This window comes from Geotrypetes seraphini, chromosome 9 (genome assembly GCF_902459505.1).
Source record: "Geotrypetes seraphini chromosome 9, aGeoSer1.1, whole genome shotgun sequence".
In the NCBI taxonomy this organism is placed as follows: Eukaryota; Metazoa; Chordata; class Amphibia; order Gymnophiona; family Dermophiidae; genus Geotrypetes; species Geotrypetes seraphini.
This window is the reverse complement of record NC_047092.1, coordinates 30,945,906-30,967,756: the sequence shown is the minus strand read 5'-3', so window position 1 is coordinate 30,967,756 and position 21,851 is coordinate 30,945,906. Positions and strand designations below refer to the sequence as shown.

Here is a 21,851-nt window from a genome sequence, read left to right as displayed (position 1 = left end):
TGAGTTCCCCTAGCCCGTTGAGGATTAGGTCGAGAGTGGCATCTCCTCGTGTTGGTTCCATGACCAGTTGTTCCATGAAACAGTCCCTCATAGCCTCCAGGAATTTTGTTTCCCTCGTACAGTTTGAGTGTCCAATACTCCAGTCTATTCCAGCGTAGTTGAAATCCCCCATCACTACCACACTTCCGCTTTTGCATACCTGCCTCAATTCAGCCTCCAGGTCCTGGTCATTTGCTTCTGATTGTCCTGGCGGGCGATAGTACAGTCCCAATTTTATGTCTGCTCCATTTCCTCCTGGTAGCTTAACCCATAGTGATTCCAAGCCATCCGCCCTTACTGTTGTTTCCATCCTGGTTGAAGGAATGGAGTCTTTTATATATAGCGCTATTCCTCCACCCTTCTTGTATGTCCTGTCTCTCCTATAGAGCTTGTACCCTGGTATGACCACATCCCAATTGTTGTCCTCGGACCACCATGTTTCTGTGACTCCAATTATGTCTAGGTCCTCCTAACTGGCTATGACTTCTAGCTCTCCCATTTTGGTTCTTAGGCTCCTTGCATTAGTGTATAAGCAATTTAAGTCCCGGTTGTTTACATTCCCTGTTTGTTTTCCTCGTGGTTTGGTGCTCCTGCCGACCCCCTCATGGGCTGCCAGTTCCCGAGCCTCGTTTCGTTCATCCTCCTCCTGTGGTATGTCTGTTTCGTCCTCATCCTCCTCCTGTGGTATGTCTGTTTCGTCCTCCTCCTCCTCCTGTGGTGTGTCTATCTCGTCCTCAGTCTGCTTCCCCATTTTTGGATGTCCTCTGGCTCCTGCTGTTCTCTCTTCTTCCTGCTTTTTAGTTTTGTTTGTTCCTTACTCTATTTCTGTCTTGTTGGTTCGCAAACTTGGGGTAATCTTTGACTCATCTCTCTCCTCCTCTTCACATATCCAACACACTGTTAAAACCTGTCATTTTTTTCTCTACAGTATCGCTAAAATCAGACCCTTCCTTTCTGAGCGCACTACAACTTGCTTCTCACTGGCCTTCCGTTAAACCATTTCTCCCTCCTTCAATCTGTTCAGAACTCTGCTGCATGCCTCATATTCTGCCAATGTCACTATGCCCACATTACACCTCTCAAGTCACTTCATTGGCTCCTTATCCATCTCCGCATACAGTTCAAACTCCTCTTACTGACCTACAAGTGTATTCACTCTGCAGCTCCTCAGTATCTTTCCCTACACTTCCCGCACCCCACCTCTACGAGACTGCTAATAGAAGTCTCAACAGCCATTTCATCGCTGAAAGAGCATGGGAAGGAGCGAGTGGGAATTGCTCCTGCTCCAGTGCACACCAAACAAGGTAGGCCTGGGGGTTTTCCTCTGGGTCTGCGAGGGGATTGGTGGTGTCTGTTTGGGGAGGAAGGGTGAATGCTGCTTTTTCTTGTTGGGGGGGGGGGGACGTTGACAGTAGTTTCCACATTTATTATTAAAAACAAAATAATGAATGAATGTCCAATCTGGATTTTCCATTATCCGGACTGCTCTCTGCCGAGGTTAGTCCGGATATCAGCATCCTACTGTATGTGTGATGTTTTGTTTCATACAACAATATTTCTCAGCACTTATTATTTGGCCAAAGTCAGAAGACCTGCACTTATTGAGTTTTAATGCCTGAGCACCATTGCGGGCTGTGTTGGACTTAACCTGGCCTTTTATGTTATCAGTACTATCAGGGATATCTACTAGAGAATGACATGTGACAAAATTCATCACTGTTCCCATCCCCATGAATAACCACGGGAAACAATCCCGTGTAATGCTTTAGTGTTTTATCTCAGCCTCAGTCATAGAAACATAGAAGATGACGGCAGATAAGGGCCATAGCCCATCAGGTCTGCCCACTCTACTGACACACCCCCAAGTCTACTATCCTAGAGATCCCACTCCTGGTGACAGGTTCCCTTGGCTTAACCCTCTAAGGGATCCCACTGGGCATCCCATTTGCTCTTAAATTCTTGCACGCTGTTTGCCTCGATCACCTACACCGGGAGCTCGTTCCAAGGATCGACCACTTTCTCGGTGAAGAAATATTTCCTAGTGTCGCCATGAAATTTCCCGCCCCTGAGTTTGAGCGGATGCCCTCTTGTGGCTGAGGGTCCTTTGAGAAAGAGAATCTCTTCTTCCATCTCGATACGGCCGGTAATATACTTAAACGTCTCAGTCATGTCTCCTCTCTCCCTACGTTCTTTGAGTGAGTACAGCCGCAAATTTTTCAGCCTTTCCTCATACGATAGATCCTTGAGCCCCGAGACCATCCTGGTGGCCATCCGTTGCACCGACTCTACTTTCAGCACATCTTTTCGGTACTGTGGCCTCGAGAATTGCACTCAGTATTCCAAATGAGGCCTCACCATGGTTCTGTTTAATGGCATTATGACTTCAGGCTTCCGGCTGACCCGGCTGACGAAACTCCTGCGAATGCAACCTAACAACTGTTTTGCCTTAGATGAAGCTTTCTCCACATGATCAGCAGGGTCAGTGGTTGTGCCCATTCATACTCTGATTCTTCCCTCTAGCCTTAAAGAATGACATGGAGATGGTTTCCAGCGGTTATCCACGGGTGCTTATACCAACCAAAATCGCTCCACCCTTGTCAGCCCTGGAAATGAGTGAATGGATGACATTAGCTGCATAGCTGTTTGTGGGAGTGTCATTGTAAAAGCTACGATTTTTCCAGCCTCTGATTGGTGGATTTTTTTCAGTCCCTGATTGGATGATTTTTCCAGTTGTTTGATTGGTGGATGGGCCCTACATGTGGGTAGGTTGAGAGTTCTTTAACTCTGTTTGGAACGCCGTGGCCATGTTGATAATTCCGGCATGATTTTGGTTGGTATAAGCTAAATGCTGACAGCCTGAACATTTCTGGTAAGCCAGTATATAGTTTATAATTCACTAGTCTTTAAGCCCGTTACATTAACGGGTCCTAGAATATGTGTGTGTGTCTGTATTTCTTTCTTTCTCTCTCTCTCCTTAGCCTGTTTCTGTATTTCTTTCTTTCTGTCTTTCTTTTTCCTCGGCTGTCCACCACCACCCCTTGCCTGCTCCCCCTGTCCATTCTCCCTTCCTTTTTCTTCCCCTGTGTCCACCACCACCCCTTCACTGGTCCCCTTATCCAGCAGCAGCCCTTCTCCCTTGGTTTTAACTTCCCCCCCTGTCCAGCAGCACCTCTTTCCTGCTCCCCCTGTCCAGCAGGAGGCCTCTCTTCCTTTTTCTGCCCCTCCTCCGTCCAGCAGCATCTCTTTTCTGCTCCCCCTGTCCAGCAGTAGGCCTCCCTTCCTTTTTCTGCTCCCCTGTCCCTCAGCACCTCTTCCCCTGTCCAGCAGAACCTCTTTTCTGTTCCCCCTGTCCAGCAGTAGGCTTCCCTTCCTTTTTCTGCCCCCCTGTCCATCAGCACTTCTTCCCCTGTCCATCAGCACCTATTTTTTTGCTCCCCCTTTCCAGCAGTAGGCCTCCCTTCCTTTTTCTGCCCCCCTGTCCATGAGCACCTCTTCCCCTGTCCATCAGCACCTATTTTTTGCTCACCCTGTCCAGCAGTAGGCCTCCCTTCCTTTTTTTTGTCCCCCTCCTTTTTTTGCCCCCCCGTCCATCACACCTTTTCCCATGTCCAGCAGTACCTCTTTTCTGCCCTTCCATCCATGTCCAGCAGCAACCCTTACCTCCTTTATTTTTTGTCTGCCCTCCACCGACATCTGCCTAAAGCCGCCGCGGCCTGCAGGTATCGACAGCCTCTGCGGCCTGCTCCCACTCCCTCCTCGCCGTCGCTTGTGGTGGCTCCGTGCTCCGTGCTTAGCCGCCGCGGCCTGCAGCTGCTGACAGCCGCCATGGTCTGCAGCCGCCGACAGCCACCGCGGTCTACAGCTGCAGTGGTCGACAGCCGCCGGGGCTATTAGGCTTCCACCTCTCACTTTTGCTGGTCTGGTCTGGCCTGCTAGCCTTGCCGTATTTTTTTTTTTAGTTGAAACACGCGGCGGTGGCTCCTCTCATGATCCCCACCTGCGTCGGAAGTCCGACGCAGGCGGGGATCGTGAGAGTAGCCACCGCTGCGTCTTTCAACTAAAAAATGCAATACGGCAGGGAGCAGGGCAGACCGTAAGCCGCGCATGCGCACTTCCTATGGGTCGCTACAGATCACGGAAAACGGACGCATGCGATGGGGGTGCGCATGCGCGGCCTAGCGTTTTATTATATTAGATAGTAAGGTGTATTTGTACATAAGAACATAAACATAAGAACATAAGAAGCGCCATCTCCGGATCAGACCTTCGGTCCATCAAGTCCGGCGATCCGCACACGCGGAGGCCCTGCTAGGTATTCACCTGGCTTATTTTATAGCCAACCATATCTTTATATGCCTATCTCAAGGAGATATGCATCTAGTTTGCTTTTGAAACCTAGGACTGTCGATTCCGCAATAATCTCCCCTGGGAGAGTATTCCAGATGTCAACCACTCTCTGTGTGAAGCAGAACTTCCTGACATTAGTCCTGAACTTGCCCCCCCTTAGCTTCATTTCATGTCCTCTTGTCCGTGTCAAATTGGACATTGTAGACTTAGTAGATAATGGGAACCTAATAGGTATTGTTTTTTGCAGTACTTTCCTCGACCGTGAAGAAGAATGAAACGCGTCGGTGGGGAATGAAACAGCAATGATTCTTAAGCTAAGTTTCAATTTATAAATATATCTATAAAACTGATTTTAAGAACAAGCACTGGCACTTTAATTAGGTTGCATAAAATAAACTTTATAAAAATAAATTAGATATAGAGAAAGCACCGATTTTTAAGTCTGATGTGGACTGTCACCACACAAGCTCTCTTGTTGAGAGTTTAAGTGTGGCTTACTAAGGAGCTTCGGTGGAATATATAAATAAGAAGTCATCATTCAGAATTTGAGACTTTAAGTTCTAAGGAGGTGTATTAATAATAATAATAACAGCTTATATACCGCAATACCGTGAAGTTCTATGCGGTTTACAAAGATTAAGCAAAGGTAATAATTGATTGACTTTAAGAGGGGAGGAAGAAAGAGGGTTAATAGGACAGGAAATCCATTTTTGAGGAGAGAGTGATCAATAGAACAAGTTAATCGCTATAGAGGGGAGAGAGAAGAGAGGATCAGTTGTCTAGATACTTTAGGAACAGGTGTGTTTTCAGACGTTTCCTAAATTCCTCATAAGTAGTGGGCGAAAGCAATTGTTCTAGTTCTTTACCCCACGATGCTGCTTGGTGCGAGAGAAGATGTTCATGGTGTTTTTTCAGTTTACAACCTCTCACTGGGGGGAAACGAAGTTGGAATGTGAGCTTTTCTTGTGTCTGTTGGCTGAGAAGATGAAAAGGTCAGTTATATATTTAGGGGCAAGTCGGTGTAGTGCTTTGAAGCAGAAGCAGGCAAATTTAAACTTTATGCGCGCCTCCATTGGCAGCCAATTCAGCTGCCGGTAGTAGGGTGTCACGTGGTCAAACTTCCTCAGCCCAAAGATCAGTTTGATCACTGCATTTTGCATCAATTGTAAACGCTGCATGTTCTTTTGGGAAAATGCTAAATAGGCGATGTTACAGTAGTCAAGTAGACTCAGTACGAGGGATTGGACTAGGGTTCTGAATGCTGCTGTATCGAAATAAGCTTTAATGGATCTGAGTTTCCAGAGAGTGAGAAATCCCTTTCTGATCAAGGAGTCCACCTGGTCTCTCAGGGTTAGGCACTGATCCAAAGTTACACCTAGTATCTTTATGGTAGGTTGGATAGGGTAATTAAGATTATTGATACATAGTGGTGATTTGGTGTCAAGTGGATGTGGCGAAGCAACGAAGAAAGTTGTCTTTTCTGAATTAAGTTTGAGCCTAAAGGTTGTCATCCAGTGCTCCATCACGTTTATGGCTTCTGAAGCTTTAGGAATAGTTTCAGAGATAGAATTAATGGGATGATGATCGTAAAATTAAAGAACCAGTCAGTGGTAGTAAATACATACATGTCATAAATGCGCACGAGATGAGTCTCCTTCATTTGAAAGGAAGCTCCGAAATGAGAGGGTATAGGATGAAGTTAAAAGGCTCAGTAGTAATCTAAGGAAATACTTTTTTTTTTTTTTTTTTTTTACAGAAAGGGTGATAGATATATGGAATAGTCTCCCAGCAGAAGTGGTGGATACAAAGTGTATCTGAATTCAATAAAGCATGGGACAAGCATGTGGGATCTCCTAGGGAAAGGAAGAGACAGTAGATGCTGTGGATGGGCAGACTGAAAGGGCCATTTGGCTTTTATCTGCCATCATGTTTTTATGTTTAGGATAAGAAGATAGGCAGCAGGGCTCTGATGCCCTGTTTTAAAGACTATTGATTGAAATACTGAATTTCCTTCTTTAAAACAAAATACTACATAACATTAGAAAACCCATCACATTTTAGCCTGCATTAGCATTTATCTACTCAGAAGTGGGAATTCAAATGCTGAACACATGTTGGTCATCTTATATAGGCTGGCTGCAAGGTACCAGTAAATTTCAAAGACTACTGCTAAAAAGCTGCTGTCCTCTATGGCAATCTTTGGGTGACTCCAGCTAAAGTGATGGAATCTCCTATGGGAACATGCTGGAATCTATCTACAAAGCTCTGTATCAAACACACTGAACTGCATTATTGGAAAAACAATTTAACGTTTAAGCCGACGTTCATTTATTGCACTCACCATTTACCAAAGCGATATTGATCCCTCTGCCAACATTGTTTTTAACAGCACTCATTAAACTGAAAAAAATAAAAACAACCTTGCCCTTAAATTATAGTACATTATATAGCACAAATGACAAATAAAAAGCTGGGTGTAAATATATTAAATATGGCACTATCACCATATCAAATAAGATTTATAGCAGATGCTTAAAAATAAATTATAGTCACAGTTTCAAACTGAAGCACATTTCTATCCTATATTAAAGAGAAAGTGAAGATGTCCTGATATTAGTTCCATAACAGGTTCAGAAAAGCCATTTTTCTTCACAATCACAGAGCCCATTGTTTCTAAAAATGGTCATTATAGGAAACCATTATTTTAAAATAATAAATTTTGTATGTATGAAATTGGTGTAGAAATGGAGAGATTATAGGATGACAGAGGTGTCAAATTTTGATTTACACATAAGACTATTCTATGTTATTGTATTGTAGTGATCTATCGTCTTTCCCCGAAAATAAGACTGGGTCTTAATTTTTGCTCAAAAAAATGTGTTAGGGCTTATTTTCAGGGGATTTTTTTTTCATGTACAACAGTCATCTCTCCCTTCTTCTCCACCCCAATTCTTCCTCTCTCCTTTCTCCTCCCCCATGTGCAGCATCTTTCCTCCCATTCCCCTGTGCAAAAGAATCCCACTGACCCTTCCACTGTGAGACTGACATACCTCCGAGGCTTCCAAAATCATCGGACTCGTCGATTCAGTGACCTCCACGCCAGCGAGACCCAACATAGCTCTGCTCCGAGGCCTCCTAAAGCAGTGGTGGTGGTAATGCTTTGAACGGCAGGAGAAAGCAGCTGGAGCGCCAGTAGGTGAAGAAAATTACTCGCGGTCTACTCCGACCGCCTCTTCCTGTAGTAAAGTCGGGCTACAAGAATCAGGAGCTGCTTTGACAAGCAGCTCCTGATTGCTGTAGCCCGACTTTACTACAGAAAGAGGCAGTTGGAGCAGTCTGCAAATGAGCAGATCCATGATTTGCGAACCGCGAATTCGCGGGGGAACACTGTATGCCATTAATGCTTGAGCCAAGTGGATTTTATGAGCCTCTTTTGATAATAGTGTGAACACAGATGAATGATGCTATGCCAATGATCACTAAGGAATTGTATTTTACGTATACTGTATATCTATATGAAACACTAATCTCCTCCCTGGAATCCTGAGGACATGTTTGGACCGGTTATAGTTTAAAAAATTGTAAAAAAAAAACTCAACTGTATGTGAATGCTTTTCTTTAAAAGTTTTGTCGTAGAAAGATACCTAATGTGAAACTTGAACTATAATGACTGTTCTATAATTACTGAAGATTGATAGTATGTAATTTCCTTCAGTTTTTAATACTATTTTTAGTGGGCTAATATATAACGTGATTGTGTTGTATTGATAGTATTTTTTATTCATGTTGTCCTTTGAACCGTTGTGAATGTTTAATTTGTTAACCGCTTAGTTATAAGTGTTCAAGAAATTTTAGAAATACCGTATTTTTCGCTCCATTAGATGCATTTTTTTTCCCCAAAGTGGGTGGAAATTAGGGTGCATCTTATGAAGAGCATACTCAAAGCGTGCCCCCCCCTCTGTTACCTTATTCGAATGCGGCCACCCTCCCTTGGTGATGCGGCGCACAAGGCAGGCCCTGGCCCTCTTCCTCCTCCCTGACGCCTCCCGCGCGTACCTTTTTTTTAAAAAAAAACTTCTGGATGCGGCGTCTCACTGAGAGCGGCGCTCCAGGCTGGCTGCCTGGTTCCCGCCACTTCCTCCGAGAAATGCCAGCTGCCTGCCTGGTTCCACGCCACTTCCCGTGAGAACTTTCTCACGGGAAGTGGTGCAGGGACCAGGCAGGCAACCTGCTGCGCCACTACGCGAGAGAACAGAAGAAGAGGCAGCCGGCAGTTCTCGGAGGAAGCAGCGGGAACCAGGTAGCCAGCCTGGTGCGCTGCTCTCAGCAAGGCGCCGCGTCCAGAAGTTTTTAAAAAATAAAGGTACATGCAGGAGGCATCAGGGCGGAGGAGGAGGGCCAGGGCCTGCCTGTCGCCTGCCTGGGGGGTAAGGAGGGAGGAGGGAGAGGCTGGGACCTGTCTACCTGCCCTGCTGAATTAAAAATAGGGAGCAGAGAGAATCTGGGCCTGCCTGCCTGCCTGTGAGGAGGCCTGGAGGGGGGGAGGACTGCTTTCTTGCTTGCTTGCCTGGGGGAGCCTGCCTGCCTGGGGGGGCTGCCTGGGAGGGGGGAGGCCTACTTGCTTGCCTTGGGGCTGCCTGCCTGCCTGGAGGGGTGAGTACTGCCTGCCTGTCTGGGGGGATGCCTGGGAGGGGGGGGCTGCCTGCCACTATGCCTGCCTGCCCTGTCCCTGTCTGCCCTGTGCCCTGTTCCGGCCTACCACTAGACCACCAGGTGGGGGACAGGGTACAGAGCCTGGCAGGGAGGAGGGACAGGGTGCAGAGCTTAGCAAGGAGTGTGGGATTGGGTGCAGAGCCTGGCAGGAAGAATTTGGTTCAGAATGTTTTTTTTCTTGTTTTTCTCCTTTAAATCTGGGGTGCGTCTTATGGTGAGGTGCATCTTATGGAGCGAAAAATACGGTAAATAAATAAGCTTGCCCTTTATACATAGCACATGGATCTGTCATCTTACAAATGCTCTAAGTCAGGGATCTCAAAGTCCCTCCATGAGGGACGCAATCCAGTCAGGTTTTAGGATTTTCCCAATGAATATGCATTGAAAGCAGTGCACGCACATAGATCTCATGCATATTCATTAGGGAAATCCTGAAAACCCGACTAGATTGCGGCCTTCAAGGAGGGACTTTGAGACCCCTGCTCTAAGTGCACAGTAGAATAGCACAGAGATGTGGCCTTCCATGAAGAAACTGGCTTACTGCAATTTCTGGATAGAGAATGGCTACAGGAAGAGGCGGTCGGAACAGACCGCGAGTGATTTTCTTCACCCGCTGGCACTCCAGCTGCTTTCTGCCTCTCCAGGTGCCCTCTCCTGCCTCCCCTTTTTTGAAATTCACAGGGGTTCCGTTCAGGGCAGTATTGTATATCAAAACTTTTATTTTGTACCAAAATATAAAAACGTGTAATCTGTTTAAATATTCACAATAAGCTAAGTTCTTAAACCAGATCTTACATCAGAAAGGTATTTCAGAACAGGGTTTAACATCAGAATCATAGCACCCATAATTTGGAAGTAACAAATTTCAATATTATTAGTATGTCGCAAAGAGGTAAAGATACTGTAGTACGGTAGATGATGGCAGATAAAATTGAAATGATTGATCCAGTCCACCTGCAGTCTTCTGATCCTACACCATTGTGTGTAGACATTAGAAGTGTCTCTCAACTCGGTCTTTGAGTACCCCCTTGCCAGTCAGGTTTTTCAGATATCCACAATGAATATGCAAATGTATTTCATGCATATACTATCCCTATTATATGCAAATGTCTTTAATGCATATTCATTGTGGATATTTTGAAAACCTGACCTGCAAGGGGGTACTCCAAGACAGAGTTGAGAAACATTGTATTAGAACACCAGGATTTGAACCTGTGACCTACAGACATCATGGGAGGCAAAAGCAGGGAAAGCACCATGTGAAAGAGCCCTTAGTTTATACATGTATAAAGGATCTCAACCATAAGAACACAGAAAAAGAATATCTGAAAGTAAAAAAAAACAAGAAAAGAAATCAGGAGTGCAAAAGCATGAGTGTAAGAAAAGATTGCTAAGGACATAGAGAGATGACCAGGGCTTTGTCAGGGAAAGGTAGAACTGTTAAGATTAAAAGGTGCAATGAGAAAAAGGCAGAAAGTCAATACTTCTGTTCAGTGTTCATAAACAACAACCTTGGAGTACTGCAGATAGTTGGGAAAGGAGTAGACACCATTTATGGAAGGGAGTACATATAAAAGCTTGCAGAACTAAAAAGGGACAAAGTCAAGAGACACATCCCAGGTCAGAGAGCTCAAAGATCTCAGCAAGCCTGCTGAAACATGCATTTAATATATCTTTGGGGACTATAGTGGTTCCACAAGACTGGAGAAGAGCATAAAAATGTCAACAGATTGGATACTGGCTTACTTCATAGTGAAAATAGTATATATGCTAAAGAATAGATCATTATGTAAACTGAGATCCAAGGCACCATGGTTTTATCGGAGGCCACTTGTATCGGACAAATCTAATTCCCTCAGGTAGATGACCAGAGAATTAGATTGAGAACATGTGCTGGGATGTGTTTTATTTGCCGTTGATATTGCCCTGCATATGAAGCTGAATAAACTGAGCAACCTGGGAAGGGCTGGGGGAGGGATGGGGTAGAAGAGGATTTGGTCCCAAACTGATTGACGAATGAGAGAAAAATTCACTCATAGGAGAAAAGAATGAGGCATGAAGTACCATAGTGATTGGTTCTGTTCCTTCTTTTTGTAAGTCATAATGTGGAAAGGCTAGAAGTATTGGTGTAGATTGCCCATTAACTTCGGCATGGGGGGGGGGGAGGAATGGGCAAAGGGCAAGGAAGTCATATCAGCTGTGAGGGTTCAATTCAGCATTAGCACCCACAATGTTTGGGAGAGCGCTGCCCCCACTCCCAGCTGCATCTATGGATAGAAGGAAAAGTTTACCTTTTTACAGATGAGACAAAGATCTGCAACAGAGTGGACACCTCCGAAGCAATAGACAAAAGGAGACGTGGTTTAAAAAAAATTCTCTTGGGTAAAAGCTTGGCATTTAAACATTAATACAAAGAACATTTGGTAGAGAAAGCCAAAGATGGAAGGAGTGGAGAAACAGCATGGACCAAAGACTGACCTTGGGTGATAAATGCCAAGGATCTAAAAATATTGAAAAGCACAACAAATAAATAGCCAAAGCCAGATGTTTGCTGGGCTGCATAGAGAAGAGCAGGATAATGCCAGCCATCAGAGGCACTCCGCTGGCACAATAACATCCTGGAACAGTTTCCTACTCTTGATATGGCATGTTGGTTCCTACTAACTACTGGATTCTCTGCTGTGGTTCTTAAGCCCTTGCTGCTAGCCTTCTTTGCTATGGTCATATGCCTTTACCCCTTGGATTACTACTCCCTCTTGTCTCACTTCTATACTTTGAAGTTTGTTGGCCTTGGATGTAGTTCTCTGGTCCCAAGTGCCTCCAGCCCTTCACTCTAAACCCAGTACGTGAGCTACCAAGTTTATAATCTTCCAGCAGTTTAGCTGAATTCTTAATTTAATTTAGTTTATTAAAAAAAGTCTTACCATACTGCCTCTTGTTACATACACCCATATAATTAAAATACAGAAACCAATAAAACAAAACCAGAACACAAAACATAATACAGCCTAAGAGGACAAACAGAAGATGAGCATTCAACTTTCCATGTTGAAACCAATACCAGCTCCCTCCCATATCTGCTCCCTGAATTGTCAATCCTGTTCTGTATCAGTTAACAACCTCTTTAAATATCATTAGAGGACCGACCTCTTCCACATGTACAGCCAGTTTCCTCTAGCCTTTTCCAACTTGCTTGTTTCCTAGATTAATTCAATCCTGCCTATTTCTTTCCATCAAGCTTTGCAAAAGTCTAATCAATTACCAAAAATTAGAGAAGATGTTTGAAACATCTAGTCTCCCAGTTTTGCTGCTATTAGGGTTATAAATAGAGCTACGCCATGCAGGTTATTCTAGCCATTTTAGGAGTCTTATGCAGCTGTAGCAACATTCACTGTGTTCATTTGTATTCTTCTTTCCTGGCCCTCTCAAATTTCATACTCAAGTCTCATTCTTATGCCATATAACATTGCATTTACTTCTTGAATTGGCTTTGGATTGTCACCTGATGCTTAGAGGATTCATTTATACTGCCCATCCCCATCCCAGCCAAATCCCTTCTTTCATCTAACAAGGAAAAATTATGTCTTACTTGATAAATTTTCTTTCCTTTCCTTTAGTCACAGCAGATGTGATCATCCACCAAGCAGGTGGAGATAGAGAACACAAAAGCTGAGCTCTGTCATATATAGGATGGTAAGCCTCCTGGTAAGCCAGTATTCCTCATAACAAATCAGCAGGACAAACATCAAGTTTCATTAAAATTTGATTTGATCACTTATCAAGTGTTTCTAAGCGAAGTACAAAAAAATATTTTTTTAAGAACATAAAGTCATATAACTTAAAAATTATTCTTGTACGGTCTGTGTCTGTGTATGGCCGTTTGGAGGAGGATGGGCAGGGGAGGGCTTCAATGGCTGGGAGGGTGTAGATGGGCTGGCGTAAGTCTTAACAGAGATTTCGGCAGTTGGAACCCAAGCACAGTACCGGGTAAAGCTTTGGATTCTCGCCCAGAAATAGCTAAGAAGAAAAAAAAAAAAAAAAAAAATTTTAAATTGAATCAGTTTCAAGTTTCAAGTTTCAAGTTTATTTTACATTTGATGTATCGCTTATTACAAATTTCTAAGCGATGTACAATTTAAAAACCAGCAGATTGTGGTAATACATACAATTTTACTACTGTGGACAGTTGACATAACGAATTTAGACAAACATGATTGAGAAGGAAGGAAGGGGAAAGTTACAGTTGCATTAATTGTTAAAATTTCAGGTTGGGCAGACTGGATGGACCATTCGGGTCTTTATCTGCCGTCATCTACTATGTTACTATATTCACAATAAAAATATTTTAGACAATACGAGTACATATACTAACTGGTACATAAAGACAGTGGAAGTCGAACTACAATTTGTTTTAGAAAAAAGACAGGTAACATATATGGCAAGCACAATAAGGATGGGGAAGGGAAAATGTAAAGAGGGAAATAGAAATAACTTTTTTCTGGAGGAGTTATAGGTTGAAGCCGTCTTTAAGCAGAAAGCTTTTCAGGGAACTTTTAAAAACATGACGATCAAGGGCTAGATTCACCAACCCTCTGATCCGTGGACGATTGGAGGCAGGCTGACCGATTCGCCAACCATTTGCATGCAAATGGGGGCGATCGTTGGCACGTCCCCAACTGACTGCATGGATCGGAATGAGCCTTGACAGTAGTGACAGGAGAAGCAGCCTCCTCTCACTGCTGTCAGGGCTCTGCCAGGCCGGCCGGGCCTGGCCCACCCTCCGCTTAAAATTATGGCAGGAGAGTTCCCACTCCCTCCTGCCATCAGTCCCACCCACCCAAAAACTAACAGCAGGAGGAATGCCAACTTCCTCCTGCCGCCCCCCTCCCCATTCCCGGTCTCCACTCCACCCCACCCCCATACCTTTCACAAAGCAGGAGGGGTGCCCAGTCCCTCCAGCTCCTGGCCTCCTTTGCCGATGAGTGTGGCCTTAGGCCCCGCCCCGGTGCAACATGTGTTAAACAGGGTGTGGCCCAAGGCCCTGATTGGCTGAGGCGCCTTGAGCTCCTCCCTTGAGAGAGGCCTGGGGCGCCTCAGCCAATCAGGGATTTCCTTAGGGAGGAGTCTAAGGAAGTCTCCGATTGGCTATTATTCCTCTAGCAATTATACGTTGTTATGTTACCGTTGGCTTTTAGTTAAACCAGTTACCCTTGGTTTTTTACCCCCTTTTATATGGCTGCCCAACTTTGGACCTCTTCTATCAAACTGTGCTAGCAGTTTGTAGCACAGAGAGCTGCACTGAATAGCCCGTGCTGCTCCTGACGCTCATAGAAACTCTATGAGCATTTGATAGAAGAGGCCCTTATCAAGCAGTATTATGGGGTAAAGATCTAGAACAGTTACTTATGCATGCTAATAACTATGAGGAATTTAGGAGACAACTAAAAACATATCTGTTCCTGAAGTACCTAGGTGGCTGATCTGCACAATCTTTCCCACAAAAGAATTGTTAGTCACTAATTTCTAACTTTGTTAGTTCTACTCAATCTGTAGCATTTTTAATCATTGCAAATTGCATAGAACTTCACGGTGTTGTGGTATATAAATTGCAGCCAATCACAGAGCAGCGTGGGACCAGGCAGGAAGTGCACAGGTCATGCTCCTGTGTCGCTCTTCTAAAGACACAGGCGGCTGTCCCAGAGACCACGCTGGACCAACTCTAAAAAAAGGTACCGGAGGGGGTGCTTCTGGTGCTTCGGGCGGCTGCGGGCGGTTTCAGGCTTGGGCCGTTTCAGGCTTCGGGTAGCTACGGGCGGCTTCAGGCTTTGGGCGGCTGCGGGCGGCTTCAGGTGGCTGCGGGCGGCTTCAGGCGGCTACAGGCGGCTTCGGGTGGCTGTGGGAAGTTTTAGGCTTCGGGTGGCTGCGGGCAGCTTTCGATGCTTCGGGCGGTTTCAGGCTTTGGGTGGCTGTGGGTGGCTTCAGGTGCTTCGGGCGGATTCAGGCGGCTGTGGGCGATTTCAGGCTTCGGGTGGCTGCGGGCGGTTTCAGGCTTCGGGTGGCTGCGGGCGCATTCAGGCTTTGGGTGGCTTAGGACTTCTGACAGCTGTGGGCAGATTTGGGTGGCAGGCTGTGGGCTTCACAGCACCAGACGAACCTACATGTAGAGGAGGGAAAACCAAGAAGAAGAAAATTCTGAACCAAATTTTTTTGTTCTTGGTTTTTCCTCCTCTACAGGGGGATGCGTCTGATGGTCCAAAAAATACGGTAAGTATGGTTTAGATCTCAATGTTTTTCATGTACAGTTTTATGTTATTGTTTTTAATAGTTTGCATACATTTATATTTTTATATATGTTTTTATTCTAGTTGTTTGTCCCCTGAAGAAGGCAATCCAGTTTTGCTGAAACTGGGATCCTAGTTAGGACTTCTCAAATCAATAAACAGTTCCATTGGTTGAAACGGACATCTCTCTTGTCTTTTTTGTTCTGTTTGTCACATATTGAAGCAATATTTCTTCCTGTCTTCTGTTTGGTTCTTTCTGGCATTTGCCTCACTCGAAGATTATTATTGCGAGCTTAGTTTTCAAAGTCTTCTAGTTACAGTAATAACTCATCCTGCTTAGCTTTAAGTTTCTCACACCAAGACTGTAATTGCATAAGGTCACCCTCATGGCTAATGACCCTCTCTTTGAACTCTGAGGCATTGCTCCATTTTCTCCACTGTTTTCCTCAAACCATCTACATCTTTGTGCAACTCATGCTGCACTGTCATTATTGTAGACTAAGTCGAGAATCCAGCCCCACATTTCTGCTTTTGATGCCGGTTTCATGTCTTCCTCCAGCACTGGTATTTCAGAGGATCATTCTGACTCGCTCCTGCCTAGCTCGAGAGCTGGAGGCTGCTCCCAAGGGAGTCACTGAGTGGTATGCAAATGGGCGACTTCAACTATCCGGGGATAGAATGGAACCTTGGCACCTTCAGCTGTGCTAGAGAGACCAAGTTCCGGGAAACTGTAGGCGATTGTTTCCTGGAACAACTTGTCAAGAATAACACGAGAGAAAATACAATTCTGGACTTAATTCTAAATAGGCTGCAAGGACCGGCGCAGGATGTAGAAGTAGAAGGGACGCTGGGAAACAGCAATCACAATATGATCTGCTTCAACTTGGAAACAGGGGCAAAACAGCAGTCCAGATCGACGGCTACAGCGCTAAACTTCCAAAAAGGGAATTACGAAGGGATGAGGCGCATGGTGGGGAAGAAGATTAAGAAGAGGATAAACACTGTAAAGACGCTAGAGCAAGCTTGGACTCTTTTTAAGGATACGGTCAGCGAGGTACAAAATCTATATATATCGCGTATCAACAAGGGATCAAAGAGGAAAAAGAATAAAGAACCAGCGTGACTCACTGTAGAGATGAAGGAAGCAATCAGAGACAAGAAAACCTCATTTAAGGAATGGAAAAGATCAAAAACGGACAAAAACTTAAATAAGCACAAACAACATCAACGCAGGTGTCATAAGGCGGTAAAAGGGGCCAAAAGAGACTACGAGGAAAAAATAGCCAAGGAGGCAAAAAACTTCAAGCTGTTCTTTCGATATATTAAGGGGAAACGACCCACGAAGGAATCGGTGGGACCGTTGGATGACCATGGAATAAAGGGAGCGCTAAAGGAGGACAAAGCAACCACTGACAAACTGAACACATTTTTTTGTCTGTATTTACCGAAGAGGATATACACAGCATACCGGAACCCATCAGGCTATATGCTGGAAGTGAAAAAGGGAACTGGCAGGATTAACGGTCAGTCTAGAAGAGGTATGCAGGCAGATTGATATGCTCAAGAGCAATAAATCCCCGGGACCGGATGGCATCCATCCGAGGGTCATCAAAGAACTGAAAGGGACCATAGCTGAACTGTTTCAACTAATAGCCAATCTGTCAATCAAAACGGGAAAGATTCCGGAGGACTGGAAGGTGGCAAATGTTACACCGATCTTCAAAAAAGGTTCGAGGGGAGACCCGGGAAACTACAGGCCGGTGAGTCTGACCTCAGTACCGGGAAAGATGGTAGAGGCGCTGATAAAGGACCGCATCATTGATCACCTTGACGGACATGGACTGATGAGGATCAGCCAGCATAATTTCAGCTAAGGCAGATCTTGTTTGACAAACTTGCTGCACTTCTTCGAGGGAGTAAACAGGCAGATAGACAAGGGCGAACCGATCGACATTGTATATCTGGATTTTCAGAAGGTGTTTGACAAGGTTCCACATGAACGACTACTTCGGAAAATTGCGAGCCATGGAATCGAGGGTGAAATACTCAAGTATGATTAAAAACTGGCTGGAGCATAGGAAACAGAGAGTGGGGATAAATGGACAATACTTGGACTGGAAGAGCGTCACCAGCGGGATGCCGCAGGGCTCTGTGCTTGGACCCGTGCTCTTCAACATCTTCATAAACAATCTGGACATAGGTACGATGAGCGAGGTGATAAAATTTGTGGACGATACGAAGTTATTCAGAGTAGTGAAGACGCAGGGAGATTGCGAAGATCTACAACGTGACATAATCAGGCCAAGGAATGGGCTGTGACATGGCAGATGAGGTTCAATGTGGACAAGTGTAAAGTGATACATGTTGGTAACAAAAATCTCATGCACAAATACAGGATGTCCGGGGTGGTACTTGGAGAGACCTCCCAGGAAAGGGACTTGGCAGTTCTGATCAACAAGTCGATGAAGCCATCCGTGCAATGTGCGGCAGTGGCGAAAAGGGCGAACAGAATGCTAGGAATAATAAAGAAGGGGATCACAAAAAGATCGGAGAAGGTTATCATGCCGCTGTACTGGGCCATGGTGCACCTTCATCTGGAGTACTGCGTCCAGCACTGGTCGCTGTACATGAAGGACATGGTACTACTCGAAAGAGTTCAGAAAGAGCGACTAAGATGGTTAAGGGGTTGGAGGAGCTGCCATACAGCGAAAGATTAGAGAAACTGGACCTCTTCTCCCTCGAACAGAGAAGATTGAGATGGGACATGATTGAAACATTCAAGGTACTGAAGGGGGTAGACTTAGTAGATAAAGACAGGTCGTTCACCCTCTCCATGGTAGGGAAAACGAGAGGGCACTCTCTAAAGTTGAAAGGGGATAGATTTTGCACAAACGTAAGGAAGTTCTTCTTCACCCAGAGAGTGGTAGAAAACTGGAACGCTCTTCCGGAGTCTGTCATAGGGGAACACGCCCTCCAGGGATTCAAGACGAAGTTAGACAAGTTCCTGCTGAACAAGGACATACGCTGGTGGGGCTAGTGTCAATTGGGGCGCTGGTCTTTGGCCAGAGGGCCACCGTGTAAGCGGACTTCTGGGCATGATGGACCACTGGTCTGACCCAGCAGTGGCAATTCTTATGTTCTTATGTCTCCAGGCTGCTAATAGATGACCTAAAAAGGGCAAACTTGAGATTCTACGGGACAGGTGATTGCTAAAATTGGCAGGCCGAAGAGCAGCTGAGTGGTTAGGCAGCTATCTCACAGATGAAGTCACTTCCTCCCCACTCTCCCCAATTTCTCAATTAACCCCCTCCCCCATTTTAGGGGGTTTCATATTATTATAAATGTCCAGAGCTACAGTCAGGCAGAAACACCAGCTGACAGAAATGCCAAGAGAAATCACAAAATGCCCCATCATAAAGCACTGGAAAGAAGTAGAAGTGTCCAAGTAAGAATCAGCTTGAAGGAAGAAAAACTCTGGGGAGAAGTAATATCAGCCATAGGAAAAAGATGCACAGCAAGCTGTGCAGACACTGAAATTAGCTACCTGATAAAAACAGGAGTCCTCTCACCTGCAGAGCCTGAAACATGGGTTTCAAAATGGCTAGTGACTGAGCTACAAGACTGTGTAGGAACTCAATGGCCCCGCTACCACCAATGCCTCTGATCCCAAGGGAAATCCCAGACCTTGCCCTCCTGCTGCTCTTCACATCCCAGTGAGAGAGCACTTTATAGTCTCAGCAGAGATAGAAAGGAATACGAAACAGGTGCACTCACCTTTGTAAAGGGCTGACAGACCTGAAGTTTATTATGGCTCAAAGATACTTCAGCTCCCTTTAAACTTTGGCCACAAGTATTTAGAAGATGCCAAAAAGTGCCCTTTTTTGTGAGGAGGGAGAATGGGGCAGCGACATGGAGGAAGTTTGTAATGTCTCGGTCTTCAATGTATTTTAAACAGTATGAACCCCTTCTTATATTTATAAATCGCTTTGAAATTATGATAAAGCGATTGAATCAAAATTTTAATAAAACTTGAAACTTGATCTAGCACCACCAGATGTACCCCCTAAAGTAGGCATTGCTTAGGCTAAACACCCCCAGTTTCACTGAACTGAGAAACTCAGAACAGAGGCAAAGTATCCAAGACCAGGAGCTTGTGAAAGACCATCCATCCACCTGCTGGAGATAGAGAATACTGACTTACCATCCTATAAATGACAGAGCTCAGCTTTTGTGTTCTCTATCTTCACCTTCTGGTACTCATCTCTGGATTCATCTGCTGCTGATGACAAGTAAGTACATTTTCAGCCTCTTACTTTTTCTTTCTACTGGTACACTGTAAGTCATGCCTCATTTTAGTAAACATAGAAACATAGAAATAGACGGCAGATAAGGGCCACGGCCCATCTAATCTGCCCACCCCAATAACCCTCCCCTACCTTTCTCTGTGAATAGATCCCACGTGTCTATCCCATTTGGCCTTAAAATCAGGCACGCTGCTGCCCTCAATAACCTGAAGTGGAAGACTATTCCAGCGATCAACCACCCTTTCAGTGAAAAAGAATTTCCTGGTGTTCCCGTGCAGTTTCCCATCCCTGATTTTCCACGGATGCCCCCTTGTTGCCGCGGGACCCTTGAAAAAGAATATATCTTCTTCCACCTCGATGCGGCCCGTGAGATACTTGAATGTCTCGATCATGTCACCCCTCTTTCTGCGTTCCTCGAGTGAGTACAGCTGCAACTTATCCAGCCGTTCCTCATACGGGAGATCCTTGAGTAGTCCTTCTTTGAACATTTCCATGTTTCTCAATGTCCTTATAAAGAAAAAAGCCACCAGAACTGAACATAATTCTCAAGATGGGGGTCTCACTAGTGATCCCAAAATGTGTATTTTCCCAATGTTCTAGGTCTGTTGAGGTACATTTCCTCAAAAGAAGGACATGTGGGAGCTTTCATCAACACTCACTAGCACGATGAATCTGGAGACTGCCATTACAGACAAGTACAACAAAGGAGTAGAAGTAAAATTTGTAATAGCTCTATAAATACTGGTGTGAATTCTCTGTTTTGCACAGTAAACTGTTTTCCTTCAGAAATATTTTATATTTATTAAAGATTAAAGAAATGCTTACATTTTATCATTCACACAGATTTTTGGTCCAACGACATCAGCTGCTCCACTTGTCATTTTAAAGGTAAAATGCTTCTCAGGACAAGGTTTTGCAATTTCACATTTAAACTTTGGGGGTTTTGTGACTATGGGAAGAAAGTAAATATTTTATATTAGCACTATTGCCTTTGATATCTAATCTATCCTTCTTGTTTAGTTAATTACGATGACAGATCTGAAAAAGGTGTGAAGGTCATGAACACTAAACCTAGATAAATTAAAGCTCTAGAGATCCTCTTACATTTGCTGAGATATTTAAAATATATAGACACTAGTTAATATAGGAAAAGGCTATGGTTAAAAAAAGTACCATTTAAAAGGTGTGCACTAAATCCAGCAAAAAGCCAATAAACATGTCAGCTCACTCATCAGATAAGCCTACCTGTCCTATTGTGAGATTACAGATCTTACTTGATCTACAGTATGGTTTATTATACCACATATACTGATGCATGGTCTTCTTTTCTACCTCTCACCATGAAGGTCCATTTGTATCTGTCCCATGCTCGAATTCTTCCACTGATTTGGCTTACTGTATTCTCTCTAATAGCCCACCCCAGTTTCTCCTTAAAAGCCAAATTTAGATTCCTCCAATAAAAGCTCATCCCGAAGAATTCACATTAACTGATACTGCTCACTTCCACCTTCCATCCCCTCCTCCCCATCCTGTAATGACCAGATCCGTCTTCATACCTTTACTCACGGCTCTGGTATGGGTCAATGTAGGGCCTTGAACTGTGAGAAGAGGTAAGAACAGAGAACCAATGATATTGGGGCTGGGGAGCGAATAGAGGAGAGCAATGCTGGTTACCATTGTTCCCTCTAAGCAGAGCAGGAGTCCTTCACCTACATTCCTGCCAGTGGGGGTGCTGTTTCACTATCACTTTTTCAGTAATGAGGAACAGACAAATGCCACAGCATTCCAGGAAACTTGCCTGTACCTAGCAATCACTACCCCCCACTGGCAGCAATGCAGTTGGAAGAGTGCTGGTTACCACGGAAGAGAAAAATTTTGCCTCTGTAAACAGCCCAGCCTAGACTTCAGGAAACCCCCATTGATCCTAATAATAGCCTAGCCAGGGTGATTATTAGTGAGAATGCAAATATATGCATAGTCCTGGGAACAATTTTGCACTACGGTGCATTGCAGAATTTCTTCCCCATATAGAATTCTGCAGCTGTCACACAGGAATGAGGAAGCAGTGCTCTCTTTTTCTATCTCCCCAACTCTCTCCTCCTGCACCCCCGTCACATGTTCATCATCCCCCCCCATGTCCTCCTCTTCCTCTGCCACCCCAGTGTCA

The 21,851-nt window shown here is 44.7% G+C and overlaps 1 protein-coding gene across 2 annotated transcripts in view; it reads right to left on the bottom strand.

Moving 5' to 3' along the window:
• LOC117367064 (protein FAM3C-like) overlaps nt 1-21,851 on the bottom strand; it is a 103,344-nt gene that overhangs the window by 33,975 nt on the left and 47,518 nt on the right. For both annotated transcript variants that reach the window (XM_033959285.1, XM_033959286.1), the window contains 2 exons: nt 20,510-20,633; nt 6,728-6,786 (listed from right to left, as the gene is read on the bottom strand). In XM_033959285.1, coding sequence (XP_033815176.1) covers nt 6,728-6,786; nt 20,510-20,633 — 183 coding nt within the window. The remainder of the gene's footprint in view (nt 1-6,727; nt 6,787-20,509; nt 20,634-21,851) is intronic.